The sequence below is a fragment of the Falco rusticolus genome, chromosome 7 (assembly GCF_015220075.1).
Source record: "Falco rusticolus isolate bFalRus1 chromosome 7, bFalRus1.pri, whole genome shotgun sequence".
Lineage (NCBI taxonomy): Eukaryota > Metazoa > Chordata > Aves > Falconiformes > Falconidae > Falco > Falco rusticolus.
The window spans coordinates 22,964,922-22,981,433 of NC_051193.1; the positions used below are offsets into that span (position 1 = coordinate 22,964,922).

General features: G+C 40.2%; 1 protein-coding gene across 5 annotated transcripts in view; it reads right to left on the minus strand.

Moving 5' to 3' along the window:
• ACSBG1 (acyl-CoA synthetase bubblegum family member 1) overlaps positions 1 to 8,100 on the minus strand; it is a 38,818-nt gene extending 30,718 nt beyond the window's left edge. For 2 of the 5 annotated variants that reach the window (XM_037394526.1, XM_037394525.1), the window contains exon 1: positions 7,976 to 8,100. In XM_037394526.1, the coding sequence (XP_037250423.1) occupies positions 7,976 to 8,055 (80 nt within the window). In that variant the 5' untranslated portion in view covers positions 8,056 to 8,100. The other 3 variants (XM_037394529.1, XM_037394528.1, XM_037394530.1) reach the window with 3 other exon arrangements.
• Between the last annotated feature and the right edge of the window lie 8,412 nt (positions 8,101 to 16,512).

Consider the following 16,512-nt stretch of genomic DNA (forward strand, 5'->3'; position numbering starts at 1 on the left):
AGGGTTTTTAGACAGCGGTGTCGGGGAGCACACAGTAGGACCAAACAATACATCAGATATTATTTCCTATCTCATATTCACAACTAGATTTTGTAGAATACCTGTATGTGGGACACTCCTAGAATTTTACTGTTATTCACAACGAAATCATACTCCAAGAAAGCCTTAACCAAGCTGGCTCCCTTTCACAAGAGTTTAGCAGATCTGGTAACTATTCACCCATCGGCAGTGACAACCACAGTCCATCTGCCCCCTTGCCACTACCACGCAGCAGATCTCCGTGTCCCCGAGCAGAGGAGCCGGTCACAAAAGCAACTGCAGGAGAACGAGGAGCCATCGCCCACCTTGCCTGCGAGGACCTTCCTCTCTCGTTAACAGCGTCACAGGACACAACATGGCAGCGCCTGCCCGGTAAGCAGTAGTCAGGCACTGGAAACAGTCACGGGCTTGGAGAAGGTGGATGTTGTTGAGGAACTGAGTAATTTAAATATAGAAGGGATTATATTGCATGTTGAAATATAAACCTGTGTTTGATGTATGGGAAAATGGTGACTTCATGAAGTGGGATTGCAAGGACAGACTGACAGACCAGGAAGACTTATTTGGGAATAAAAATAGACCATATAAATAACTGAAAAACATGTGTTTGGCTTACATCTCAAAACACTTGACAGTTCTTGAATTTTTTTCCTATTTTAAAGAAAAACTACATTTGATATTTAAAAATCCAGTGCAATCTTTTCCTTTAAGTATCTTTTGAATACTAAAGCTTTTCAAATTTTTATTCTTTTACAAAGCAAATAAAACCAAGTCTTAGCCAAAAGATAACCAAACATTACTCTTGGCAAAAACGAATAGCAAAAAAGCCCTCAGAAGAAAACAATCTCATTAGCAATATATCAGAAAAGCCTCCTTTGAGGCTGCTCCAAAAACTTTTAATGATCATCATTAATGACTTTTCCCGGATAAAAATCTCTTTAGCTTGCTTTATTCTCATCCCACTGTTATAGGATACTCGTTCAGTTTAAATTATGTTCCCTTAATAGAAAAATAATCAGCCTACAAGTCTGAACTTCTGGACTTGCTCTGGTAATGCTTCAACATGCAACCATTGTATGAGGAGCTCTACGCACCTAATATCTCAGGAGTGTTGATGCCACACGCAAAGCAGTTGATACCTGCCTCTATGGATCAAGTAGCCAATTTGAAAGTTGGATTTTTTTGCCCTGAAAATACAATTAAGAAATTTCCTCTTCCACCAACAATTTATATGCACATTCAGAACCAACCTTTCCGAATGAAAAATCATGTTTTTAATGTTGTTACTTTTAGCTTCTGTTAGGAGTCATTCCTCTAAAAAAGAAGTAAAGATCCAAGAACGGTTACATTATCTAGAATTGTTCAAGTAAGACTGAATCAAGAAGAATTCAGTGGGACTGCCTGATCAGGAGCTTACCAAGCATACTGCAGCAAGGAGAAAACACTGCAGAACTACAATTTGGTGGTGAGATGCCCCAGCAAAACCAAAATGCTTTGGAAATCTGAACTTTGGCTGTTAAATTTGTTGATAAGGCTGCAATTCTGCATAAATTATTTAACGTTATTGGTGCAAGGACAGCATGTTCCAAAATCCAACTACCAGTTTAAAACTGGGTTTTCTACATCCAATTTCTGAGTTAAGTGAAAAAAGTTTATGATTCCAAAAGGTAATCCATAATATGTAAAAACCTCTACAAAGCACACACAGAGGATTTAACAGTAGAGGTCACTTTAGCAAGCCAATTAAAACAACCTGAGTGCACGTAGCACAACGTTGACCAGCTACAACTAAACAAAGCATACTTCTGTATAACTCCATTAGCAGGAGTGGGTTTGGAATGACAGTATTTCCTGATACAATTTGGGATTTAATTTCAAGCTACTATTCTATCCTTGGATCGATGGCCTCACCTGCTGCCTGCATTCAATGCACACAGACCCCCACCCCACCCCACCCCACCGGAGGGACAGCATGCTTAGGCCAACTGCCTTATCCAGAGGTTTGAGGCAAACCCTAATGGAGCACAACATGAGTCCAGCGACCCCCACTCCTCTGTGCCAGTCAGATGTTACAGCATGCTGAGGCTGCTCTCACCCATCAGGCCAACAACCTGAAACAAAAGAATTTGAATATTCTCTATATTGGATTAACAAAGGGAAGGTTTCCTTTCCTTCCTTGTTTCCAAGATTGTAGTGAGCTCTAGTGAGATTAATCTTTGCAAACCAGTGGCAGTAACGCATGTGCAACTGGTATTATAATAGTAAAATAGTGACTGATGTAACTGACAGTCCTTGCTCCTGGTGATGAACCACCAGAAGCAAAGCATCCAATCTGAACTTGCTAGCACAGCAATTTCTTTATTTTCTTTCTTTAACTAAGTGTATTGAAATTGAAAATATTTTTTTTAACTAAGTGTATTGGGTGGAAACCAATGAATACAGTACAACTTCTTATCGTAACTACAGAAACAAAATGTAACAGCTAAATCTCTCCACTTTTATCACTATGAAATGGTAGTGCTTTTTTGCTGAAGTTAAACATTACAAAAGCTGTTTTTTCTGTTACCATCATGATACGAGTGTCTGACTAACAGCACTACTTGCTGTGATACTAATGTCCGTAATTTTTTAGTTTTAAGGGACTTTGGAATTGGCCTTTTCCTTCCATAGGCTCTATGCTTCCTTCTCCGGTAACGCATATTCTAGGCCAAATATAGTCAGATATCTGCTGTCCCCTAAATTCTCTCCTCTTAGTAAAATCTTGTGAAAATACAAAGAATAAAACTGACAAGAATCTATGAAGCCAGTGTTTAATATGATAATGTACCGATGATTTCTACGGAGAATGTGTTTTACAGAAAAACTCACAGAATACAGATTGTCCTGTATAATTAGGTTAGAATATTTTCTCTCAAATTTAAAAACTATGAACTTTATGTCGTAGGGTTCATTATATTTTGGCCTCAGTTCTGCAGAGTGATTTCTAAGATCACAAGTTGCACCAATAGAATATGAACACTGTTCATGAGATTTAAGGGGAAGCTATTCATTAAACAGATCATGTATAGCAGCAAATAAAAAAAGATAAATGTTCTTTTTTTTGTATTACTGTTTCTTATCACTAGCACTCAACTCATGTAGCTTTGTCAATGTTAGTTTTCACCAGTTGCCTCTCTACAGGGTTTATTAGAATTTTAGAAAATAAACTAGTTTTATGTATGGGAAATGTTCACTGTTGAAGATACTGTATTCATAATATGTATTATCAGATAAATTGAGATTAATATGATGCCTAATTTTAGAAGAACAATACATTCAAGGTGCAAAACCATAGGGCTATACTCAACCATGTTACTGCAGTTTGTGTCTGCTTAACTTCCAGAGCTTTATTATAAACTATTGCATGATTTTTGTTCTTTCATTACTTAAAAATAAATTATCCTGCAGATTTTCTACAACAAAGAACGTAGCCGTTAATGAGGAAATGCTCAGTTACAGTGTCTGCTGAGTACATACAATTTCTGTCACTTACATGCTTTTTCCAAAAAGCACTCCATTCATCCTCTCCCAGGAATCTCTCATAGCACTGCTTCCCAGCTCATGGCTCGCAGGAAGGCTCACTTGTGTTTGTCCATACTGTGATGATCCAAAGCAGGGCAGCTCCTTCATCTGCTTCACTATTCCTCTGAGCATATCACTTACAAGCTCCCTCAACAGGCTACTTTCAAGTGGCAGTAAGCACGTTACTACCTATTTCTTACAACACAGTCTCCACCTTATAATTAAACTCTTTTCTCTGCCTGCCTTGCCCAAAGAAATGCTTTGTAGCGGGCAGGTGTTTATCTTAGGGAGCAAGGTGTACAAATCCCCATTTGCACAAGTGCTTTTTTCTCAAACACTTCTGTTGAATTGGCTTTCCCAACTATTAAATATTAATCCTATTTAATATACAAAAAATAGGCCAAACTGGAAAATATAGATTTTTTCCAAGGCAGGACTTTTTCATAAACTTTGTTTTAATCTCTCACTGCTGGCTTCTCCTGAGAATGACTTGGTGAATTTCATCTCTAAACTCCCTACAGCTTGGCTGTTTCATTATTTAAGTAATTCATAATAAAGCAGACCAAAAAAGACTCCTTCCTCCAATCAGTGTGCATCTTTTGCTGCTTCATTCTTTGTGACAAGCGTCCTAAATATATATCTCTGTCCTAACAATGGGAAATTATGGGGTTTTCCTAAGTTTTTGTTACATGATCTCCAGTACAACTCACCTATATACATTCCACCAGCCTTAATCTACTTTAGAGCTGCTTTTGGTAGTATGTTTTGGGGTTACATCTGCACATTCCAAAGTACTTTTCATTGGGTGTTAGGCATTTTCAACAGCTCACTGGGGCATTTGAATTAAAGATGGAATCATTAAGTAATCATCTGACAATTCTTCTGGCAGCAAAAAGCAATGGCTTAAATTACTTATGGGTACCTCTGAAAACTGTAATGATTCTGGCACTTTGCCTAGAAACTTCAGAAACTCAGCATCTTCATCTGGATCCCATTCAATCATGAGTAATCCTTTCCCGATTCCCCAGGCATCCTGCAAGTGCTGAATGCAATATTTTGAAACAGCTCTGGGGAGAGGTTGTAGGAGGGAGCGCAAGACAATTTAGTATCACAGATCTGTCCTAAAGCTCTAGACAAAGACAGTAAAATCACTCTGACTTAAATCAACATAGCAACACAGTACCACAGCTTTGATAGCTCAGCAGCTAAATAGACACCTGCCACCAGCACATAAAAACCAACTATCAAATACTGCACCTCCGGACTCTGAGAAGCTGTGACATGTTACTCCAGACATTTTGATGATGTTTTCTTCTTTTCTACAGCATAAGGAAAAAACCCCATAGTAATGACACACAACACTAGGTTCTTTAAACCCTAATTTGGTATTACAGGTAAAATTCTTCCTATATTAAGGAGCAAAGCAAAGAGTCACAAGAAGTCCTTACGGTCCCTTATAGGGACATTGCTGTCTATTATGACTGGTTGTCTTATTTACTAATTACTCCTCTATTCAAATTAGGGCAATATTATAACACACTCCTTATTAGTTCTATTTCAAAATTCCCTTTGTCCTCGAAGAACAGGTTAGATGTAGGTTTTAATTGGTTTTCATGCCCTCGTGAGACTTAAAAAGGGGGCCACATACCAGCCCAGATATGTTCCTACTCTTGCAAAAAGGGCCAGCTGATTTGACAAGCAGTTTGCTTTTCAGCGCACAAGAAACTAGTCTTTCTCAAATTTCATATAACATCTTCCCACACAAAGTTATATTTAAAAGCAAGACAAATGCTTAATAAAGAACAAAGTACTAAGGATAAATGTAACAGCTGAGACCTATTTAGCCATATAACATAGTTGGCACACACCTTCCAGTAAAACCTCTCTCTTTACTTGCAAAAAATAAAGTTGTTGGTTTTTTTCTTTTGTTAGGTTTAAATAGCCTCAAAAATCAGGCCATGTATTTTGGTGAGCAGACCAGTTTTACAGATAGCTGAGAACTATGTGGGTGAATGGGGAGGAATGAACTATGTGCTGGGTTAACGATTGGACTTGGTGACCTTAAAGGTCTTTTCCAACCTAAATGATTCTATGAAGCTCTGTATTCAGCCTTGCCTCCCACAAAGGCTCTATTGAGCACTTGAGACTGTGCTACAACCCTTCACTGACCTTGGTGTAGATTTTCTGTGTTCTTCCCTGCACAGCAAAGAGCCAGACCTGAAGCTGAAATCTTCGAGTAGCTGCCTCTCTATGGCTGTGTGCAGGGAGTGCAGCAAAGTCAGGTCACACTGCACTCATTATTTCATCTCTTCCTCATTTTTTAGGCCACACTGATTGAATTTCAGCCCTATAAAAAGTCTTTTCTTCCTCTTTCTATTTTGCTAGGATTATATTTTCTTTGTCTAGTCCTTTCTACTTGGAATCCTACTTGCAGCACACAAAAAAGGCACATAGTTTGTTACCTAACTTCAAACCACACCAGGTAAACACTATTTAACAGGACAACATGCACTGACTTCTTCAAAAAAACTAACAAAGAAGCATTTATGTCAAGAACTTTGAATGCATCAAAAGTATTTGGAGTTCTAGAGCCTGTGATATTCTTTCACTAGAAATTCAGAAACAAACCAAATACTAAACATGTTTCTAATACAGGAAGCTTAATTCTCCTTTTGCAGTGGGTGCAAACCACTATATGTATTTTTTAATATCTCTTTTAGCTTTTTTTTTAAATAAAGAAAACATGGAAACTTTTTTTTCTTTCTTTTTTTTTTTTTCCTTAAGCATGTCACAAATAGAAGTATGCATGGACTAAAACAGAGGCATTATTACTAATGTAGCAAAAACCTAACTTTCATGAGTCAGTGTGTACATATACCTATACCCATCAATAGTCAAATACTGCTTCATGATCTGTGGACAGATTTAAAAAAAAATACAATTCTAGTATTAACTGCATTAGGACTCCACGAACAATAACAAAACATTCAAGATTTCTTAAACTTTTTTCTTTTCTAAAAATTTTAAGTCTACAGTTTGCTCCTAATGACGCTTATCCAGGATTACAAAGCCCAGAACAGAAGAAACCATTATGATAAAAATGATCCCAACCTACCATTTACCTGAAAGTGTTGAGCAAATCTTCAAGTCACATAACATCTAAGCTGTTATCTAAACAAATGTGAAGTTATATTTAACTTAAGAGAAACGTTAACCTGATACAGTAGCTCCGCCTCTGGGAATGGGTAATTATTACTCAGCAATACTGACAAACTTAGATTAATTAGAAGTGAAAATATTTCCTATGAGATGTGGTGTTGTATTCTTAAAACAGGTACTTCCAAAAACTCTAGAGATGGGGACCTTTCTTTAACAGAAGATGCCATTCCAACGACAGAGTAACAGGGAAAAGCTAATATTTTTCCCTTTCATGCTGCCTAGGACAGCAAGAAAACAGCAGCCAGGAGGGTTATCTTACCTGTAAAAAAGGTAATATAAACCCTAAACCAAACTCTTCTAAAATTCAGTTCCCCACTCCCCTCTCTAAGATATGGATTACCTGGTTAAGTTCTGTTACCTTTGATGGGAAGAAGATGCTCAATCACAAAGGCCAATTATTATCTAAGGATTATTCCCCCAAATTCAGAAGGGAAGAGAGACCTACTTCCACAGCTGCAGCTAGGGCATTCTGGAAGGTCCATTCAAAGTCGATTCTGTGTTGTAGGACATACAGAGTTACCGCTACTGAACTTCTAGAGTCTTAGTGCAGCTCTTACCATCAGAGACACAGGCAGCGATGGCACAGGAACATCAACTGGCTTAGTGTTTTCTTGACTGTCTGAACTTTGCTATTTTCTAGTATTTGAGAACGCCTGTAATCTCACTGCATGGTTGAAAATCCATTAATCATTTAACAGACCGAAGCATAAGAGCCTAGTAGCTTACCAGTATTTTCAGCTAGCCTTCCATATTTTTGCTAAGCTATGAGTTGCTGACTCACAGATGCTAAACATACCTCTTGTCAGAACTGCTACACATGAACCGCTGAGCCCAATTCTTGGCTAAGAGCCTCTGTGCTACCAAACGAATACTATACAACTAGATCTATGCAAACAGGATACAAGCAACATCGTCCATACGGAACTACTGTTAGGTCTAATGACAACCTAGAAGTTAGCATAGGAGAATAAATCCATTTAGAACCTTCAGTACAATTTTCTCTCATTCTAGCCTGAAAAGATACACCTTAGTCTGCACTGGATAGCAGAGACATCATTAGGTAGACAAGGTTCTTGTGGATCTGTGTGGTAGTAGAAGACAAACTTCTGTTGTGAAAAATATCAATTTGTTAAAATAAATACTCAAGCTACTTTACCCATTTTCAGAGCTTTCTGAAATATTCATTGCATTTTCATCTTGTGATTTTTTCGTAAGAGTCTCTCCACTGCTAGGCATGCTGACAAACCCGCTAAAGCTGGTCACAAAAATGCTGAAGGACTGTGTGGGTCAGGCAAAAATAAGCTACTTGGACAACTGAAGAAACCAACAGTAACCGGTTATTTGTTAAAAAAACCCAACACGTAACACAAGAGGAGGAGACTACAGCTACAAAAGCTATTTCTTTCCGATTTTAACATGCTTGAAATGTCGCAGTGCCTGTGAGCTGCTTACTGTTAAACTTTCCTTTTAATTCAGTTTTCTTTAATTATCCATGAGAAGAATTTTAATGAGTCTACAATGCTTTAAGATGCAAATCTTCTCTTTTGCCAAGATTTTGAACGAATTTGTTCACAGAAGTTCAAGCAATTCTAATTTCATTAACTTTAGTTTCAAAAAAGCGCATTCAATGAAGTTATTTCCTTAAACAAAACACAGATTAATTGCATTAGGAAATGCCTTCAAGCCGGTTATACCTATGAAACCCAGCGCTGCAACAGCCAGGCAGTTCCTGCAGCATCGCAACTACACCAGCACTTCATCAGCTTCACCCAACCAAGCCTGTCATATCCTGTAGAAGTTCCTACACCTGACTAAACAAATAACTTTCCAGGACATAAGAAAGCCTAGTTTAGCTACCTTGGCTACCTACTAAACAAAAAAGATCCAGAGAATGGCTCAAGCCACGCACTGTGAGCACCTTCCCTGGGAGGGTTTTGCTCCGTGCTAACTGGCATTTCCCTAAGCCAGGGGCTAACCCGGGCCAGGGGCTGTTCCTGGGAGACGATGTTGATGACCACCCTGTCTGGAGGAGGGAGAGAGGGATGTAAGCTGTGCCACGCCGCTGGCATTCAGAGCCAGAGAACACAATCTAGAATGTTTTATTTAGTGGTACAAAGACAGCCACAGCCATTAGGAAAATGTGAGACAAGTCAACATCTAACTTTACAGAAAGATGTGGATTTTATTCCAGAGCATCTTGCACCATATCGAAACACCTAATTGTAGATAACACAATTTGAAATGAAAAGAGAGCAAGCTTCACAGTGGGATTCTGAGGAGTCTATTCTCACACCAGAAACTTGCTTTGAAAATACCTGAACACAGAACAGGGGATATTTCAATAGTAAACAAGTGGAAATAGTAAACATATTTGTCAGGATTGATTTAGTTCCTTCATTTTGGGATAATCCTCTAAATTCCAACTTTGTTCCAATGATTCTTTGCAGAAAGCCACTAGATATCTTCCCTAGGCTTGCAACTAGTTTTCCAGAAATATCATAAAGATGAAAAGAATTAAACTCTGCTGCAAGAAATCTTACTAGTGCTTTTTTTTTTCTGGTCATCTAAAATCTTTTACATGCTATGTTATATGAAAGAATACAATCAGGCAACCACTAATTACCTTGTTGAGCTGCATCTTGGGTGTTGAGTGGCTAGGTAACAGGCTGGTCTCATGGATGGAAAACAGCTTGTTAATTCTCTAAAACCTGTACTTTCAGCAAATAAATAGAAAACCTCAAACATACATCTCTTCTATAAATACAGTTTAGAAAGGATTTTTTTATATATCAACTTCCTTAAATTGACAGTTAGAAAATTATTTTGACGCAATTGAGGATCCTCGCCTCAATCACTCGCCTAGTAACAAAAGTGGCTGCAGGGCAGCCAGGCTGTGAAGCAAGGGGGATGTATCTGGGGGGACTGGTAGAGAAGAGTTGCTTTTGGACTGTGTATTGTTTGACTATAATAGGAAACTCACATAACTGAGATAATTGCAGGAATCTTACCATGTGTCAGCTACAAATATTCCTGTCATTTTAACAATAGGCTTACGAATATCATGCTGTAAGAAACAGCTCTACATGGAATTTGCCTTTGTAGTTGTGGTCCAACATTTCTAGGGACTCTTCAAATTTCAAGTAATAAATCTTAACAAATGAGGCTGGAAATTTACGTAGGGTTCAGTAAGGAATGACCTTCACCTTCAAATGATTTTTACATGCTGCAGATCACATGATGCTGTATTGTCCTTTTCCTTATGCCTGTATTTACCTGCATGCAACTTGAACAAGACTGCACAAGATTCAGCCTGAATCTTTGCAGCGGGATGAGCTGCTTTTTCCAGCTACAGGTTAAGATTTCTGGACATTGACAGGCTCACAAAGCTATTAAGGAAAGTAAGAGGCAACTAAAGCGCACATGCTGCTCATGTCCTTTGCTCTACAGTTATGATTGGTATCCTTCAGGATTTAGTGACTGATACTGAAGAGCTGAAGACACTGTCACTACAAACTCGCGCTGTCACAAGATCCAACACAGAAATATTACAGAGGCCAAAACAAAGCCACGTTGTTACTAAGGTCAGTAACCAACTGAACTGTGATGCATAGCCAGCCTCGGCGTGGCTGTGGTGCATGGCACCCTTCGTGCCGGGGACAGAACCTTTCAGGTTCAATTCAGAACGCCACTATGGCAATAGACCACTGCCTGTAGCTGTGTACTCCCCCATCTCTTTACTTGCAAGGGAAGAATGTTTGTATTTCACAAAAAAACTTGTATTTATTTAAAACAAATGGAGGAGTATACTAATTCTGGATGCTCCTTTCTGTTCATCCCAATTAGTTTAGAGCAGGTTGTTGATTCATGTAATAAAATAACATGTGATTGGCCACCTTTTTTTGTTGTTTTGTTTTGTTTTAAATCACATAACTGGTTACAAACATCTTGGTGTAAAACAATGCTTTTTGGTACAAGCATAACATTGAACTGGTAGTCCTATTATTATTCCAGACCTCCAGCACCAAGTCTAAAACAAAAAAACAACTCACCCCACAACTACCACCAGCAAAGCATCTAATAAATTTTACAGTTTCTATTTCAAAGGCTCTGTTACATGGCACCCATGTACTTTAAATTAATTACTTTAAAATAAATTACTTTAAAGTGCAATAAATTGGAACAAATGTTACATGGCATGTAATCTTTTCTTCATTATTTCAAATCAGTCTTCTTAAAGCCTGGTAGTTTTTTGGCTTGCTACTAATTGCAGCCCTCCGTCAGCTGTGCTTCTGAATGGCTGCTAACTGCATTCGCTGTGACTATATATACACACACAATACATTCATATTCCTCCCCCCCTCCCCGTTTCTCATAATTAAAGATTTAATTTTGGCCTGTAAACCATTTTAGCTAAAATAAAAACATGATCGATTCCACAGTGACTCTTAAACAAGAGTAGGTTTCAGGGTTTAAGCGAAATTCTAAATCCAAACATTACTATTGCTAAGCTGCCATTAAGCCTTGGCAACAAATAAGTCTCAAAGCATACCTTAAAGGTCAGGAAATTTACGCTAGCTTGGGCCAAGGAGCAGATTCCATAATGAAAAGCCCCAGGCGAGCAACAGCTCACATACACTTTTAATACTAATTCATTTCTAATGAAGGAATTCAGATTAGAAAAAGGGTAACTTTTACACCCTAACTGTGGCTCCCCATACTTGCAGAACTGAAGAGAATTTATCCATACTCAAATCAGCATCTCCATCAGGTGAAGCAGTTATCCCACACAATGCTTTGCTATCCACAAGCATAAACAGCTGCATGATTTCATGAAATTTCCAGTAGTGATCTCTCTGTAAAAATGTTTTCTCTCATTGACCATGCCACAGCAAGATGAAATTTCATGCTGCTTTCTGCTTTCTAGGGAAATGTTTCACAGTAACATAGTGGAAAAACACAGACTGGTTTGTGCAAAGTTTCTGGAATCTGAGTGGCAACAACAAAAGCACCTTAGATTTGACTCTAACCACCAGTTCGGACGGATTAAGAAAGACAATCATAAGCAAGTGGGAAAAAAACCAGAGCAGCTGCAAATACACATCTGGAGAAAGAAGCAGCAGTTTCTGAGCAAGTGGAGAGCGGCAGAACATCCTGTCAGGTCAAGACAACAGTTTGTCTGAGGACAGGCACATCTAGAAACAGTTTTGCTGCTTCTTTCTGAGGAAAAGATCAGTTTAGACTCAAAGGAAGTAGCTTGCATTTTCATGCTTACCTGTAGGTGTTCATTTATCCCATCATATTTGCAGTCACATTTTCTGCAGGTCCCAAACACAGAGATGCCCAGCTATTAACCAACCAAAACTACCATGAACACAGGTCTCTCTTACTCCTTCTCTATTACTAGCAATAAAAATTAATTACTACAGATAGTTGCATTTTAATTAAGACTTGCCTCAGAAAACTATTCTAAAGGTCCTAGTCACTGACTGTACGTTGCCCTAAACCAGCTCGAAACAACGCCATCATTTAACTTCTCTTGCACATACACATCTTTTACTTTCTATCACAGGCAAAAAGGTTTTCCTAAGAGCTTGTTTCTGTACCAAACATTCCTTTTCAGACATGAACTATAAGGAAAAAGCTCCAGTACCATTAAAGGCCTGCTACATGAAACTGTCATACTTTAAATAGCCTTGTTTAAAGTATATTTTAAATAAGACAAAAAAAATCATAGGTTAAAAATATTATTTAAATTTCCTAACAGCTTTCTAGAAATCATGGCACCTGCTCAGGTTTGCATACTGAAGGAATCCAGCTCAACACCATGGGAAGCCTGTTGTGATTCTGATTTCACCTTCCAGAGGGGTTCCTGAAGCTCTTTATGCAAATTTAGTGTGACTGAAAACAGGCACAAGTTTCAACCCCTCGGATTCCCAATTTTTTTTAGGGTGTTTGTAATGAAAGTTATTCTTGGAACTTCACTTCTTTAAAAAAAATAATAAATTGAGAGTGCTGCAAGAAATGGCAGCTGCAATTTAGCAGATTGTACTCGTACCTGTGTAGCGGGATGCTGCTTCCAGTTGTTCAGAAGTCATGATTAATGAGAAATGGTAATATGGCCAGATAAAAGACAGAAGTGCAAACAAGGAGCTTCTATGAGTATCTGTAATGGGTTTGTTTGACAAGGGGTTGCTAGCAGGGGGCTACAGGCATGTAGAAGCTGTTAGATGTTTCCCCCACACCCAATGGAGCCAATGCCAGCTGGCTCCAAGACGAACCCACTGCTGGCCAAGGCCGAGCCCAGGAGCGAAGGTGGTAGCGCTGCTAGGATAATGTATTTAAGAAGGGGGGAGGAAAAAAATATCTGTGCAATAATCGCAGTGGAAGAGAGGGGTGAGACAGGGTGAGAGCAGCAGCCCTGCAGCCCGCGGGCCAGCGCAGCAGGGGCAGGCGGTGCTCCAGGCACAGAGCGGGGATGCCCCGGCAGCCCGCGGTGAAGGCCATGGTGAGGCAGGCTGTGCCCCCAGCCCGGGGGGTAACGGGGGAAGCAGATCCCCCCCAGCCCGGGGAGCGCCCCACGCCGGAGCAGGGGGTGCCCCAAGGGGGCTGGGACCTGAGGGAAGCCCATGGTGAAGCAGGTTTGCTGGCAGGACTTGTGACCCTGTGGGAACCCACGCTGGAGCAGCATGTAAAGAACTGCAGCCCGTGGGAAGGACTTACATTGGAGAAGTTCATGGAGGACTGTCTCCCACAGGAGGGACCCCAGATTGGAGCAGCAGGAGAACATGAGGAGGAAAGAGCAGCAGAAACATGTGATGAACTGACTGTAACCCCCATTTCGTGTTCCCCTGCACCGCTCAGGGCGAGAAGCAGAGAAATTGGGAATCAAGTGGAGCCCAGGAAGAAGGGAGGGGTTGGGGGAAGGTGGTTTTAAGTAGTTCTCATTATCCTACTCTGATTTGAATGGTAATAAATTAAACTAATTTCCCCAAGTCGAGTCAGTTTTGCCCATGACAGTACTTCGTGAACGATCTCTCCCTGTCCCTATCTCGATCCACAAGCCTTTCATTATATTTTCTCTCCCCTGTCCAGTCAAGGAGGGGAGTGACAGTGGCATGGTGGGCACCTGATGTCCAGCCAGGGTCAAGCCACTATTGCATTTCATACAGCAGAGATTAAAAGATAAATGCATAATTCCTGCAGCATATGAACATGAAACATGCTGTATGCTCTCAGGACCAGGAGGGAGGCAGCCTTTTGACTCCTGTTTTGTGCTAACAGTGGGAATACCTATATCAGACTCAAAGGCAGACTCCTCCAGTGGTTAAATAAAATAGGCAGTAGGATCTAATTATTTCCCACTCCCAGTCCTGCCTACTTGCTGAGAAGGGAAATTCTCTGCTTGTTTTCCTGTGTACACCCACAGAGACATTTGATCCTGTGCAAGCAAAAAGTGACAAGGTGATTCACAGTATGTGCAGCAGAAGGAAAAGGAAGAGAAGAAAATAGTAAAAGAGATCACCTGTTCATGTGAGAAATGGGTAAGCAACTGCTGGTCAGGAACAACTACAGACTTAAGGAGGCAAGGTGTGTAGCGAAAGAAACAGAATTTAGCATGTACACACTTGATGACCAGGTTGGTTGAGTAAAGACACCACCACTGCCATTGCTAAGAAACATGCATATACATATGTCTAAAGGCTGTATTACTTTTATTACTATGTCAAATTAGATGAGTATAAATCAGCTGCTGAGGATTCCTACTCTGTTCCACAAATACAGGATGGATAAATCAGAAATGTTTTGCTTCGTACAGCTGGAGAAGAACAGTATTCCCATCGGCTATCATGATGACTGCAGTTCTCGGACTAGACCAATGCAGGAGATACAGATGATGTGAATAACGCCGATGGACTGGTATCTCTCCTACTTTTCTAATCCAAAGCACCAGCCCTTACTACTTTTCCCACTAATTCTTTGAATAAATAAGGAATTTGTTTGTATGAAATGGAAGAAAAGATGGAGAAAACAAATACTGAGTATTAGAGATAAAGTAAATATAACCCGATAGCTCCCTCTAACAAAATGAAAGAAAAGCAAACAAAGCAGGAGGCTCAACCCTCTTAAGCAAAGATCCATGCCAGTGAAGTTTTTGGCTGTTACTACTAGTAACAGTTGTTACTAGTAAGAAACCACCCACCAGCCTGAGCTCAAATATCTACATACCTACACGAGGGTTTCTACTCACAGAAATTATATGCTGTCTCCTTACAACATACTATAAATTGATATTTAAAAATAAATTCTCAGCAAAATTCCTTATGTTGCTCTGAAAGCCTCTCATCTGCTGAAGCATTCAGCTACTGCAAAGCTGTTACCAGATTTATAATTTCTTCTTAAATAGGAGTACCATCTTCAGGACTGTAAGATCATATCTAATTTATCTTTTAAGGTGAAGACTATTACTAGAATAAATGGCTTCTTTCTTTTTTTAAAAAAAGAGGCATATAGTTCTCAGCCTAGAAGGAAAAAAAAAAAAAGAACTTTACAGAGTAAGTTACTATAGTTATTTTAGAAAGTAATTTCTGTATTTACTTGTGAATGTAATTTCACAATTGCAAAACAAATATACATGTTCAGCTGCTGATAATTATGCTTAGAAAAAATAGTAGTTACTAACACCGATTTCTTTCTTGTGGCTTTGAACTGTTCCCTTCACTGATGTTTTGTGCTATTTTTCTGTAATCAGCTCCCCCTCCTTTAGTAAGTCGACATGCTTGATGTAAGCAGAAGTACACAAAGAACAGATAGCACTATTTCAATCTTCTAATATTATTTACGTTAAATAAGTGGGAAGTTCATTATAATGACACTTGAACTTTAAATCCCAACAATATTTCATTCAAAACCCACACAGCTTTCCTGTTTGTCCCTTTTCTCCTGTTGGGCAATGCAGCCCAGCTCTTTTCTTCAGTCATCCTAACTTTTTGCTAGTACAGTGGCTGATGGAACACTGCAGCCTTGGGGTTATCACAACCACAGGAGACACTGCTTTGTAGAAGTGTTTCCAATAATAAAAAAAAAAAGTTTCCTGAACTAAAAAAAAAGCTCATAAGCATTTCTGCTCGAGTTTGAACAAAATCCGTTCTTAGGTCATACAGATTTTCTGTATTTCCACTTGTGATTTTCAGTATTAACCGGCCATCTTCTATAACAATATGCTTTCAGCCAGCTCCCACGCCAGCACCAGGGTTCTTTTTTCACCTGAGCAGTAAATAATTTATGGAGACCTTTGGTTGCCTGGAGAAAAGACGCAAGCCACCCAGCCTTCCCGCCGCGGCAGTGAGGGAAGGGGACACGGCAGGCAGCGGGCGCTGGGGCACCGCTGGTTGAATCGCTGCAAATCGCCCAGACACCGGGGGACGAGGCGCCAGAGGCCGCACCCCCAGCTGAGGGGCCGCCGGCTGCCGCCGCACTACGGCCCGCGGCTCCCGGCGGTGCCCCGCGGGGAGCGGCGGTGCCCGGCGGCCCCTGGCCAGGCCTCTCCCCCGCAGGGAGGCGGGAGCCGCCTCAGACGGGGCCCCGCCCCCCCCATCCCTCAGCGGCTCTCGCGGCGGCTGGCGGGAGCGCCCCGGCTCCTCCCCTGTACGTACCGGCGGTGACGTCACGCGCGGCAATTCTAGACCGTTCCAG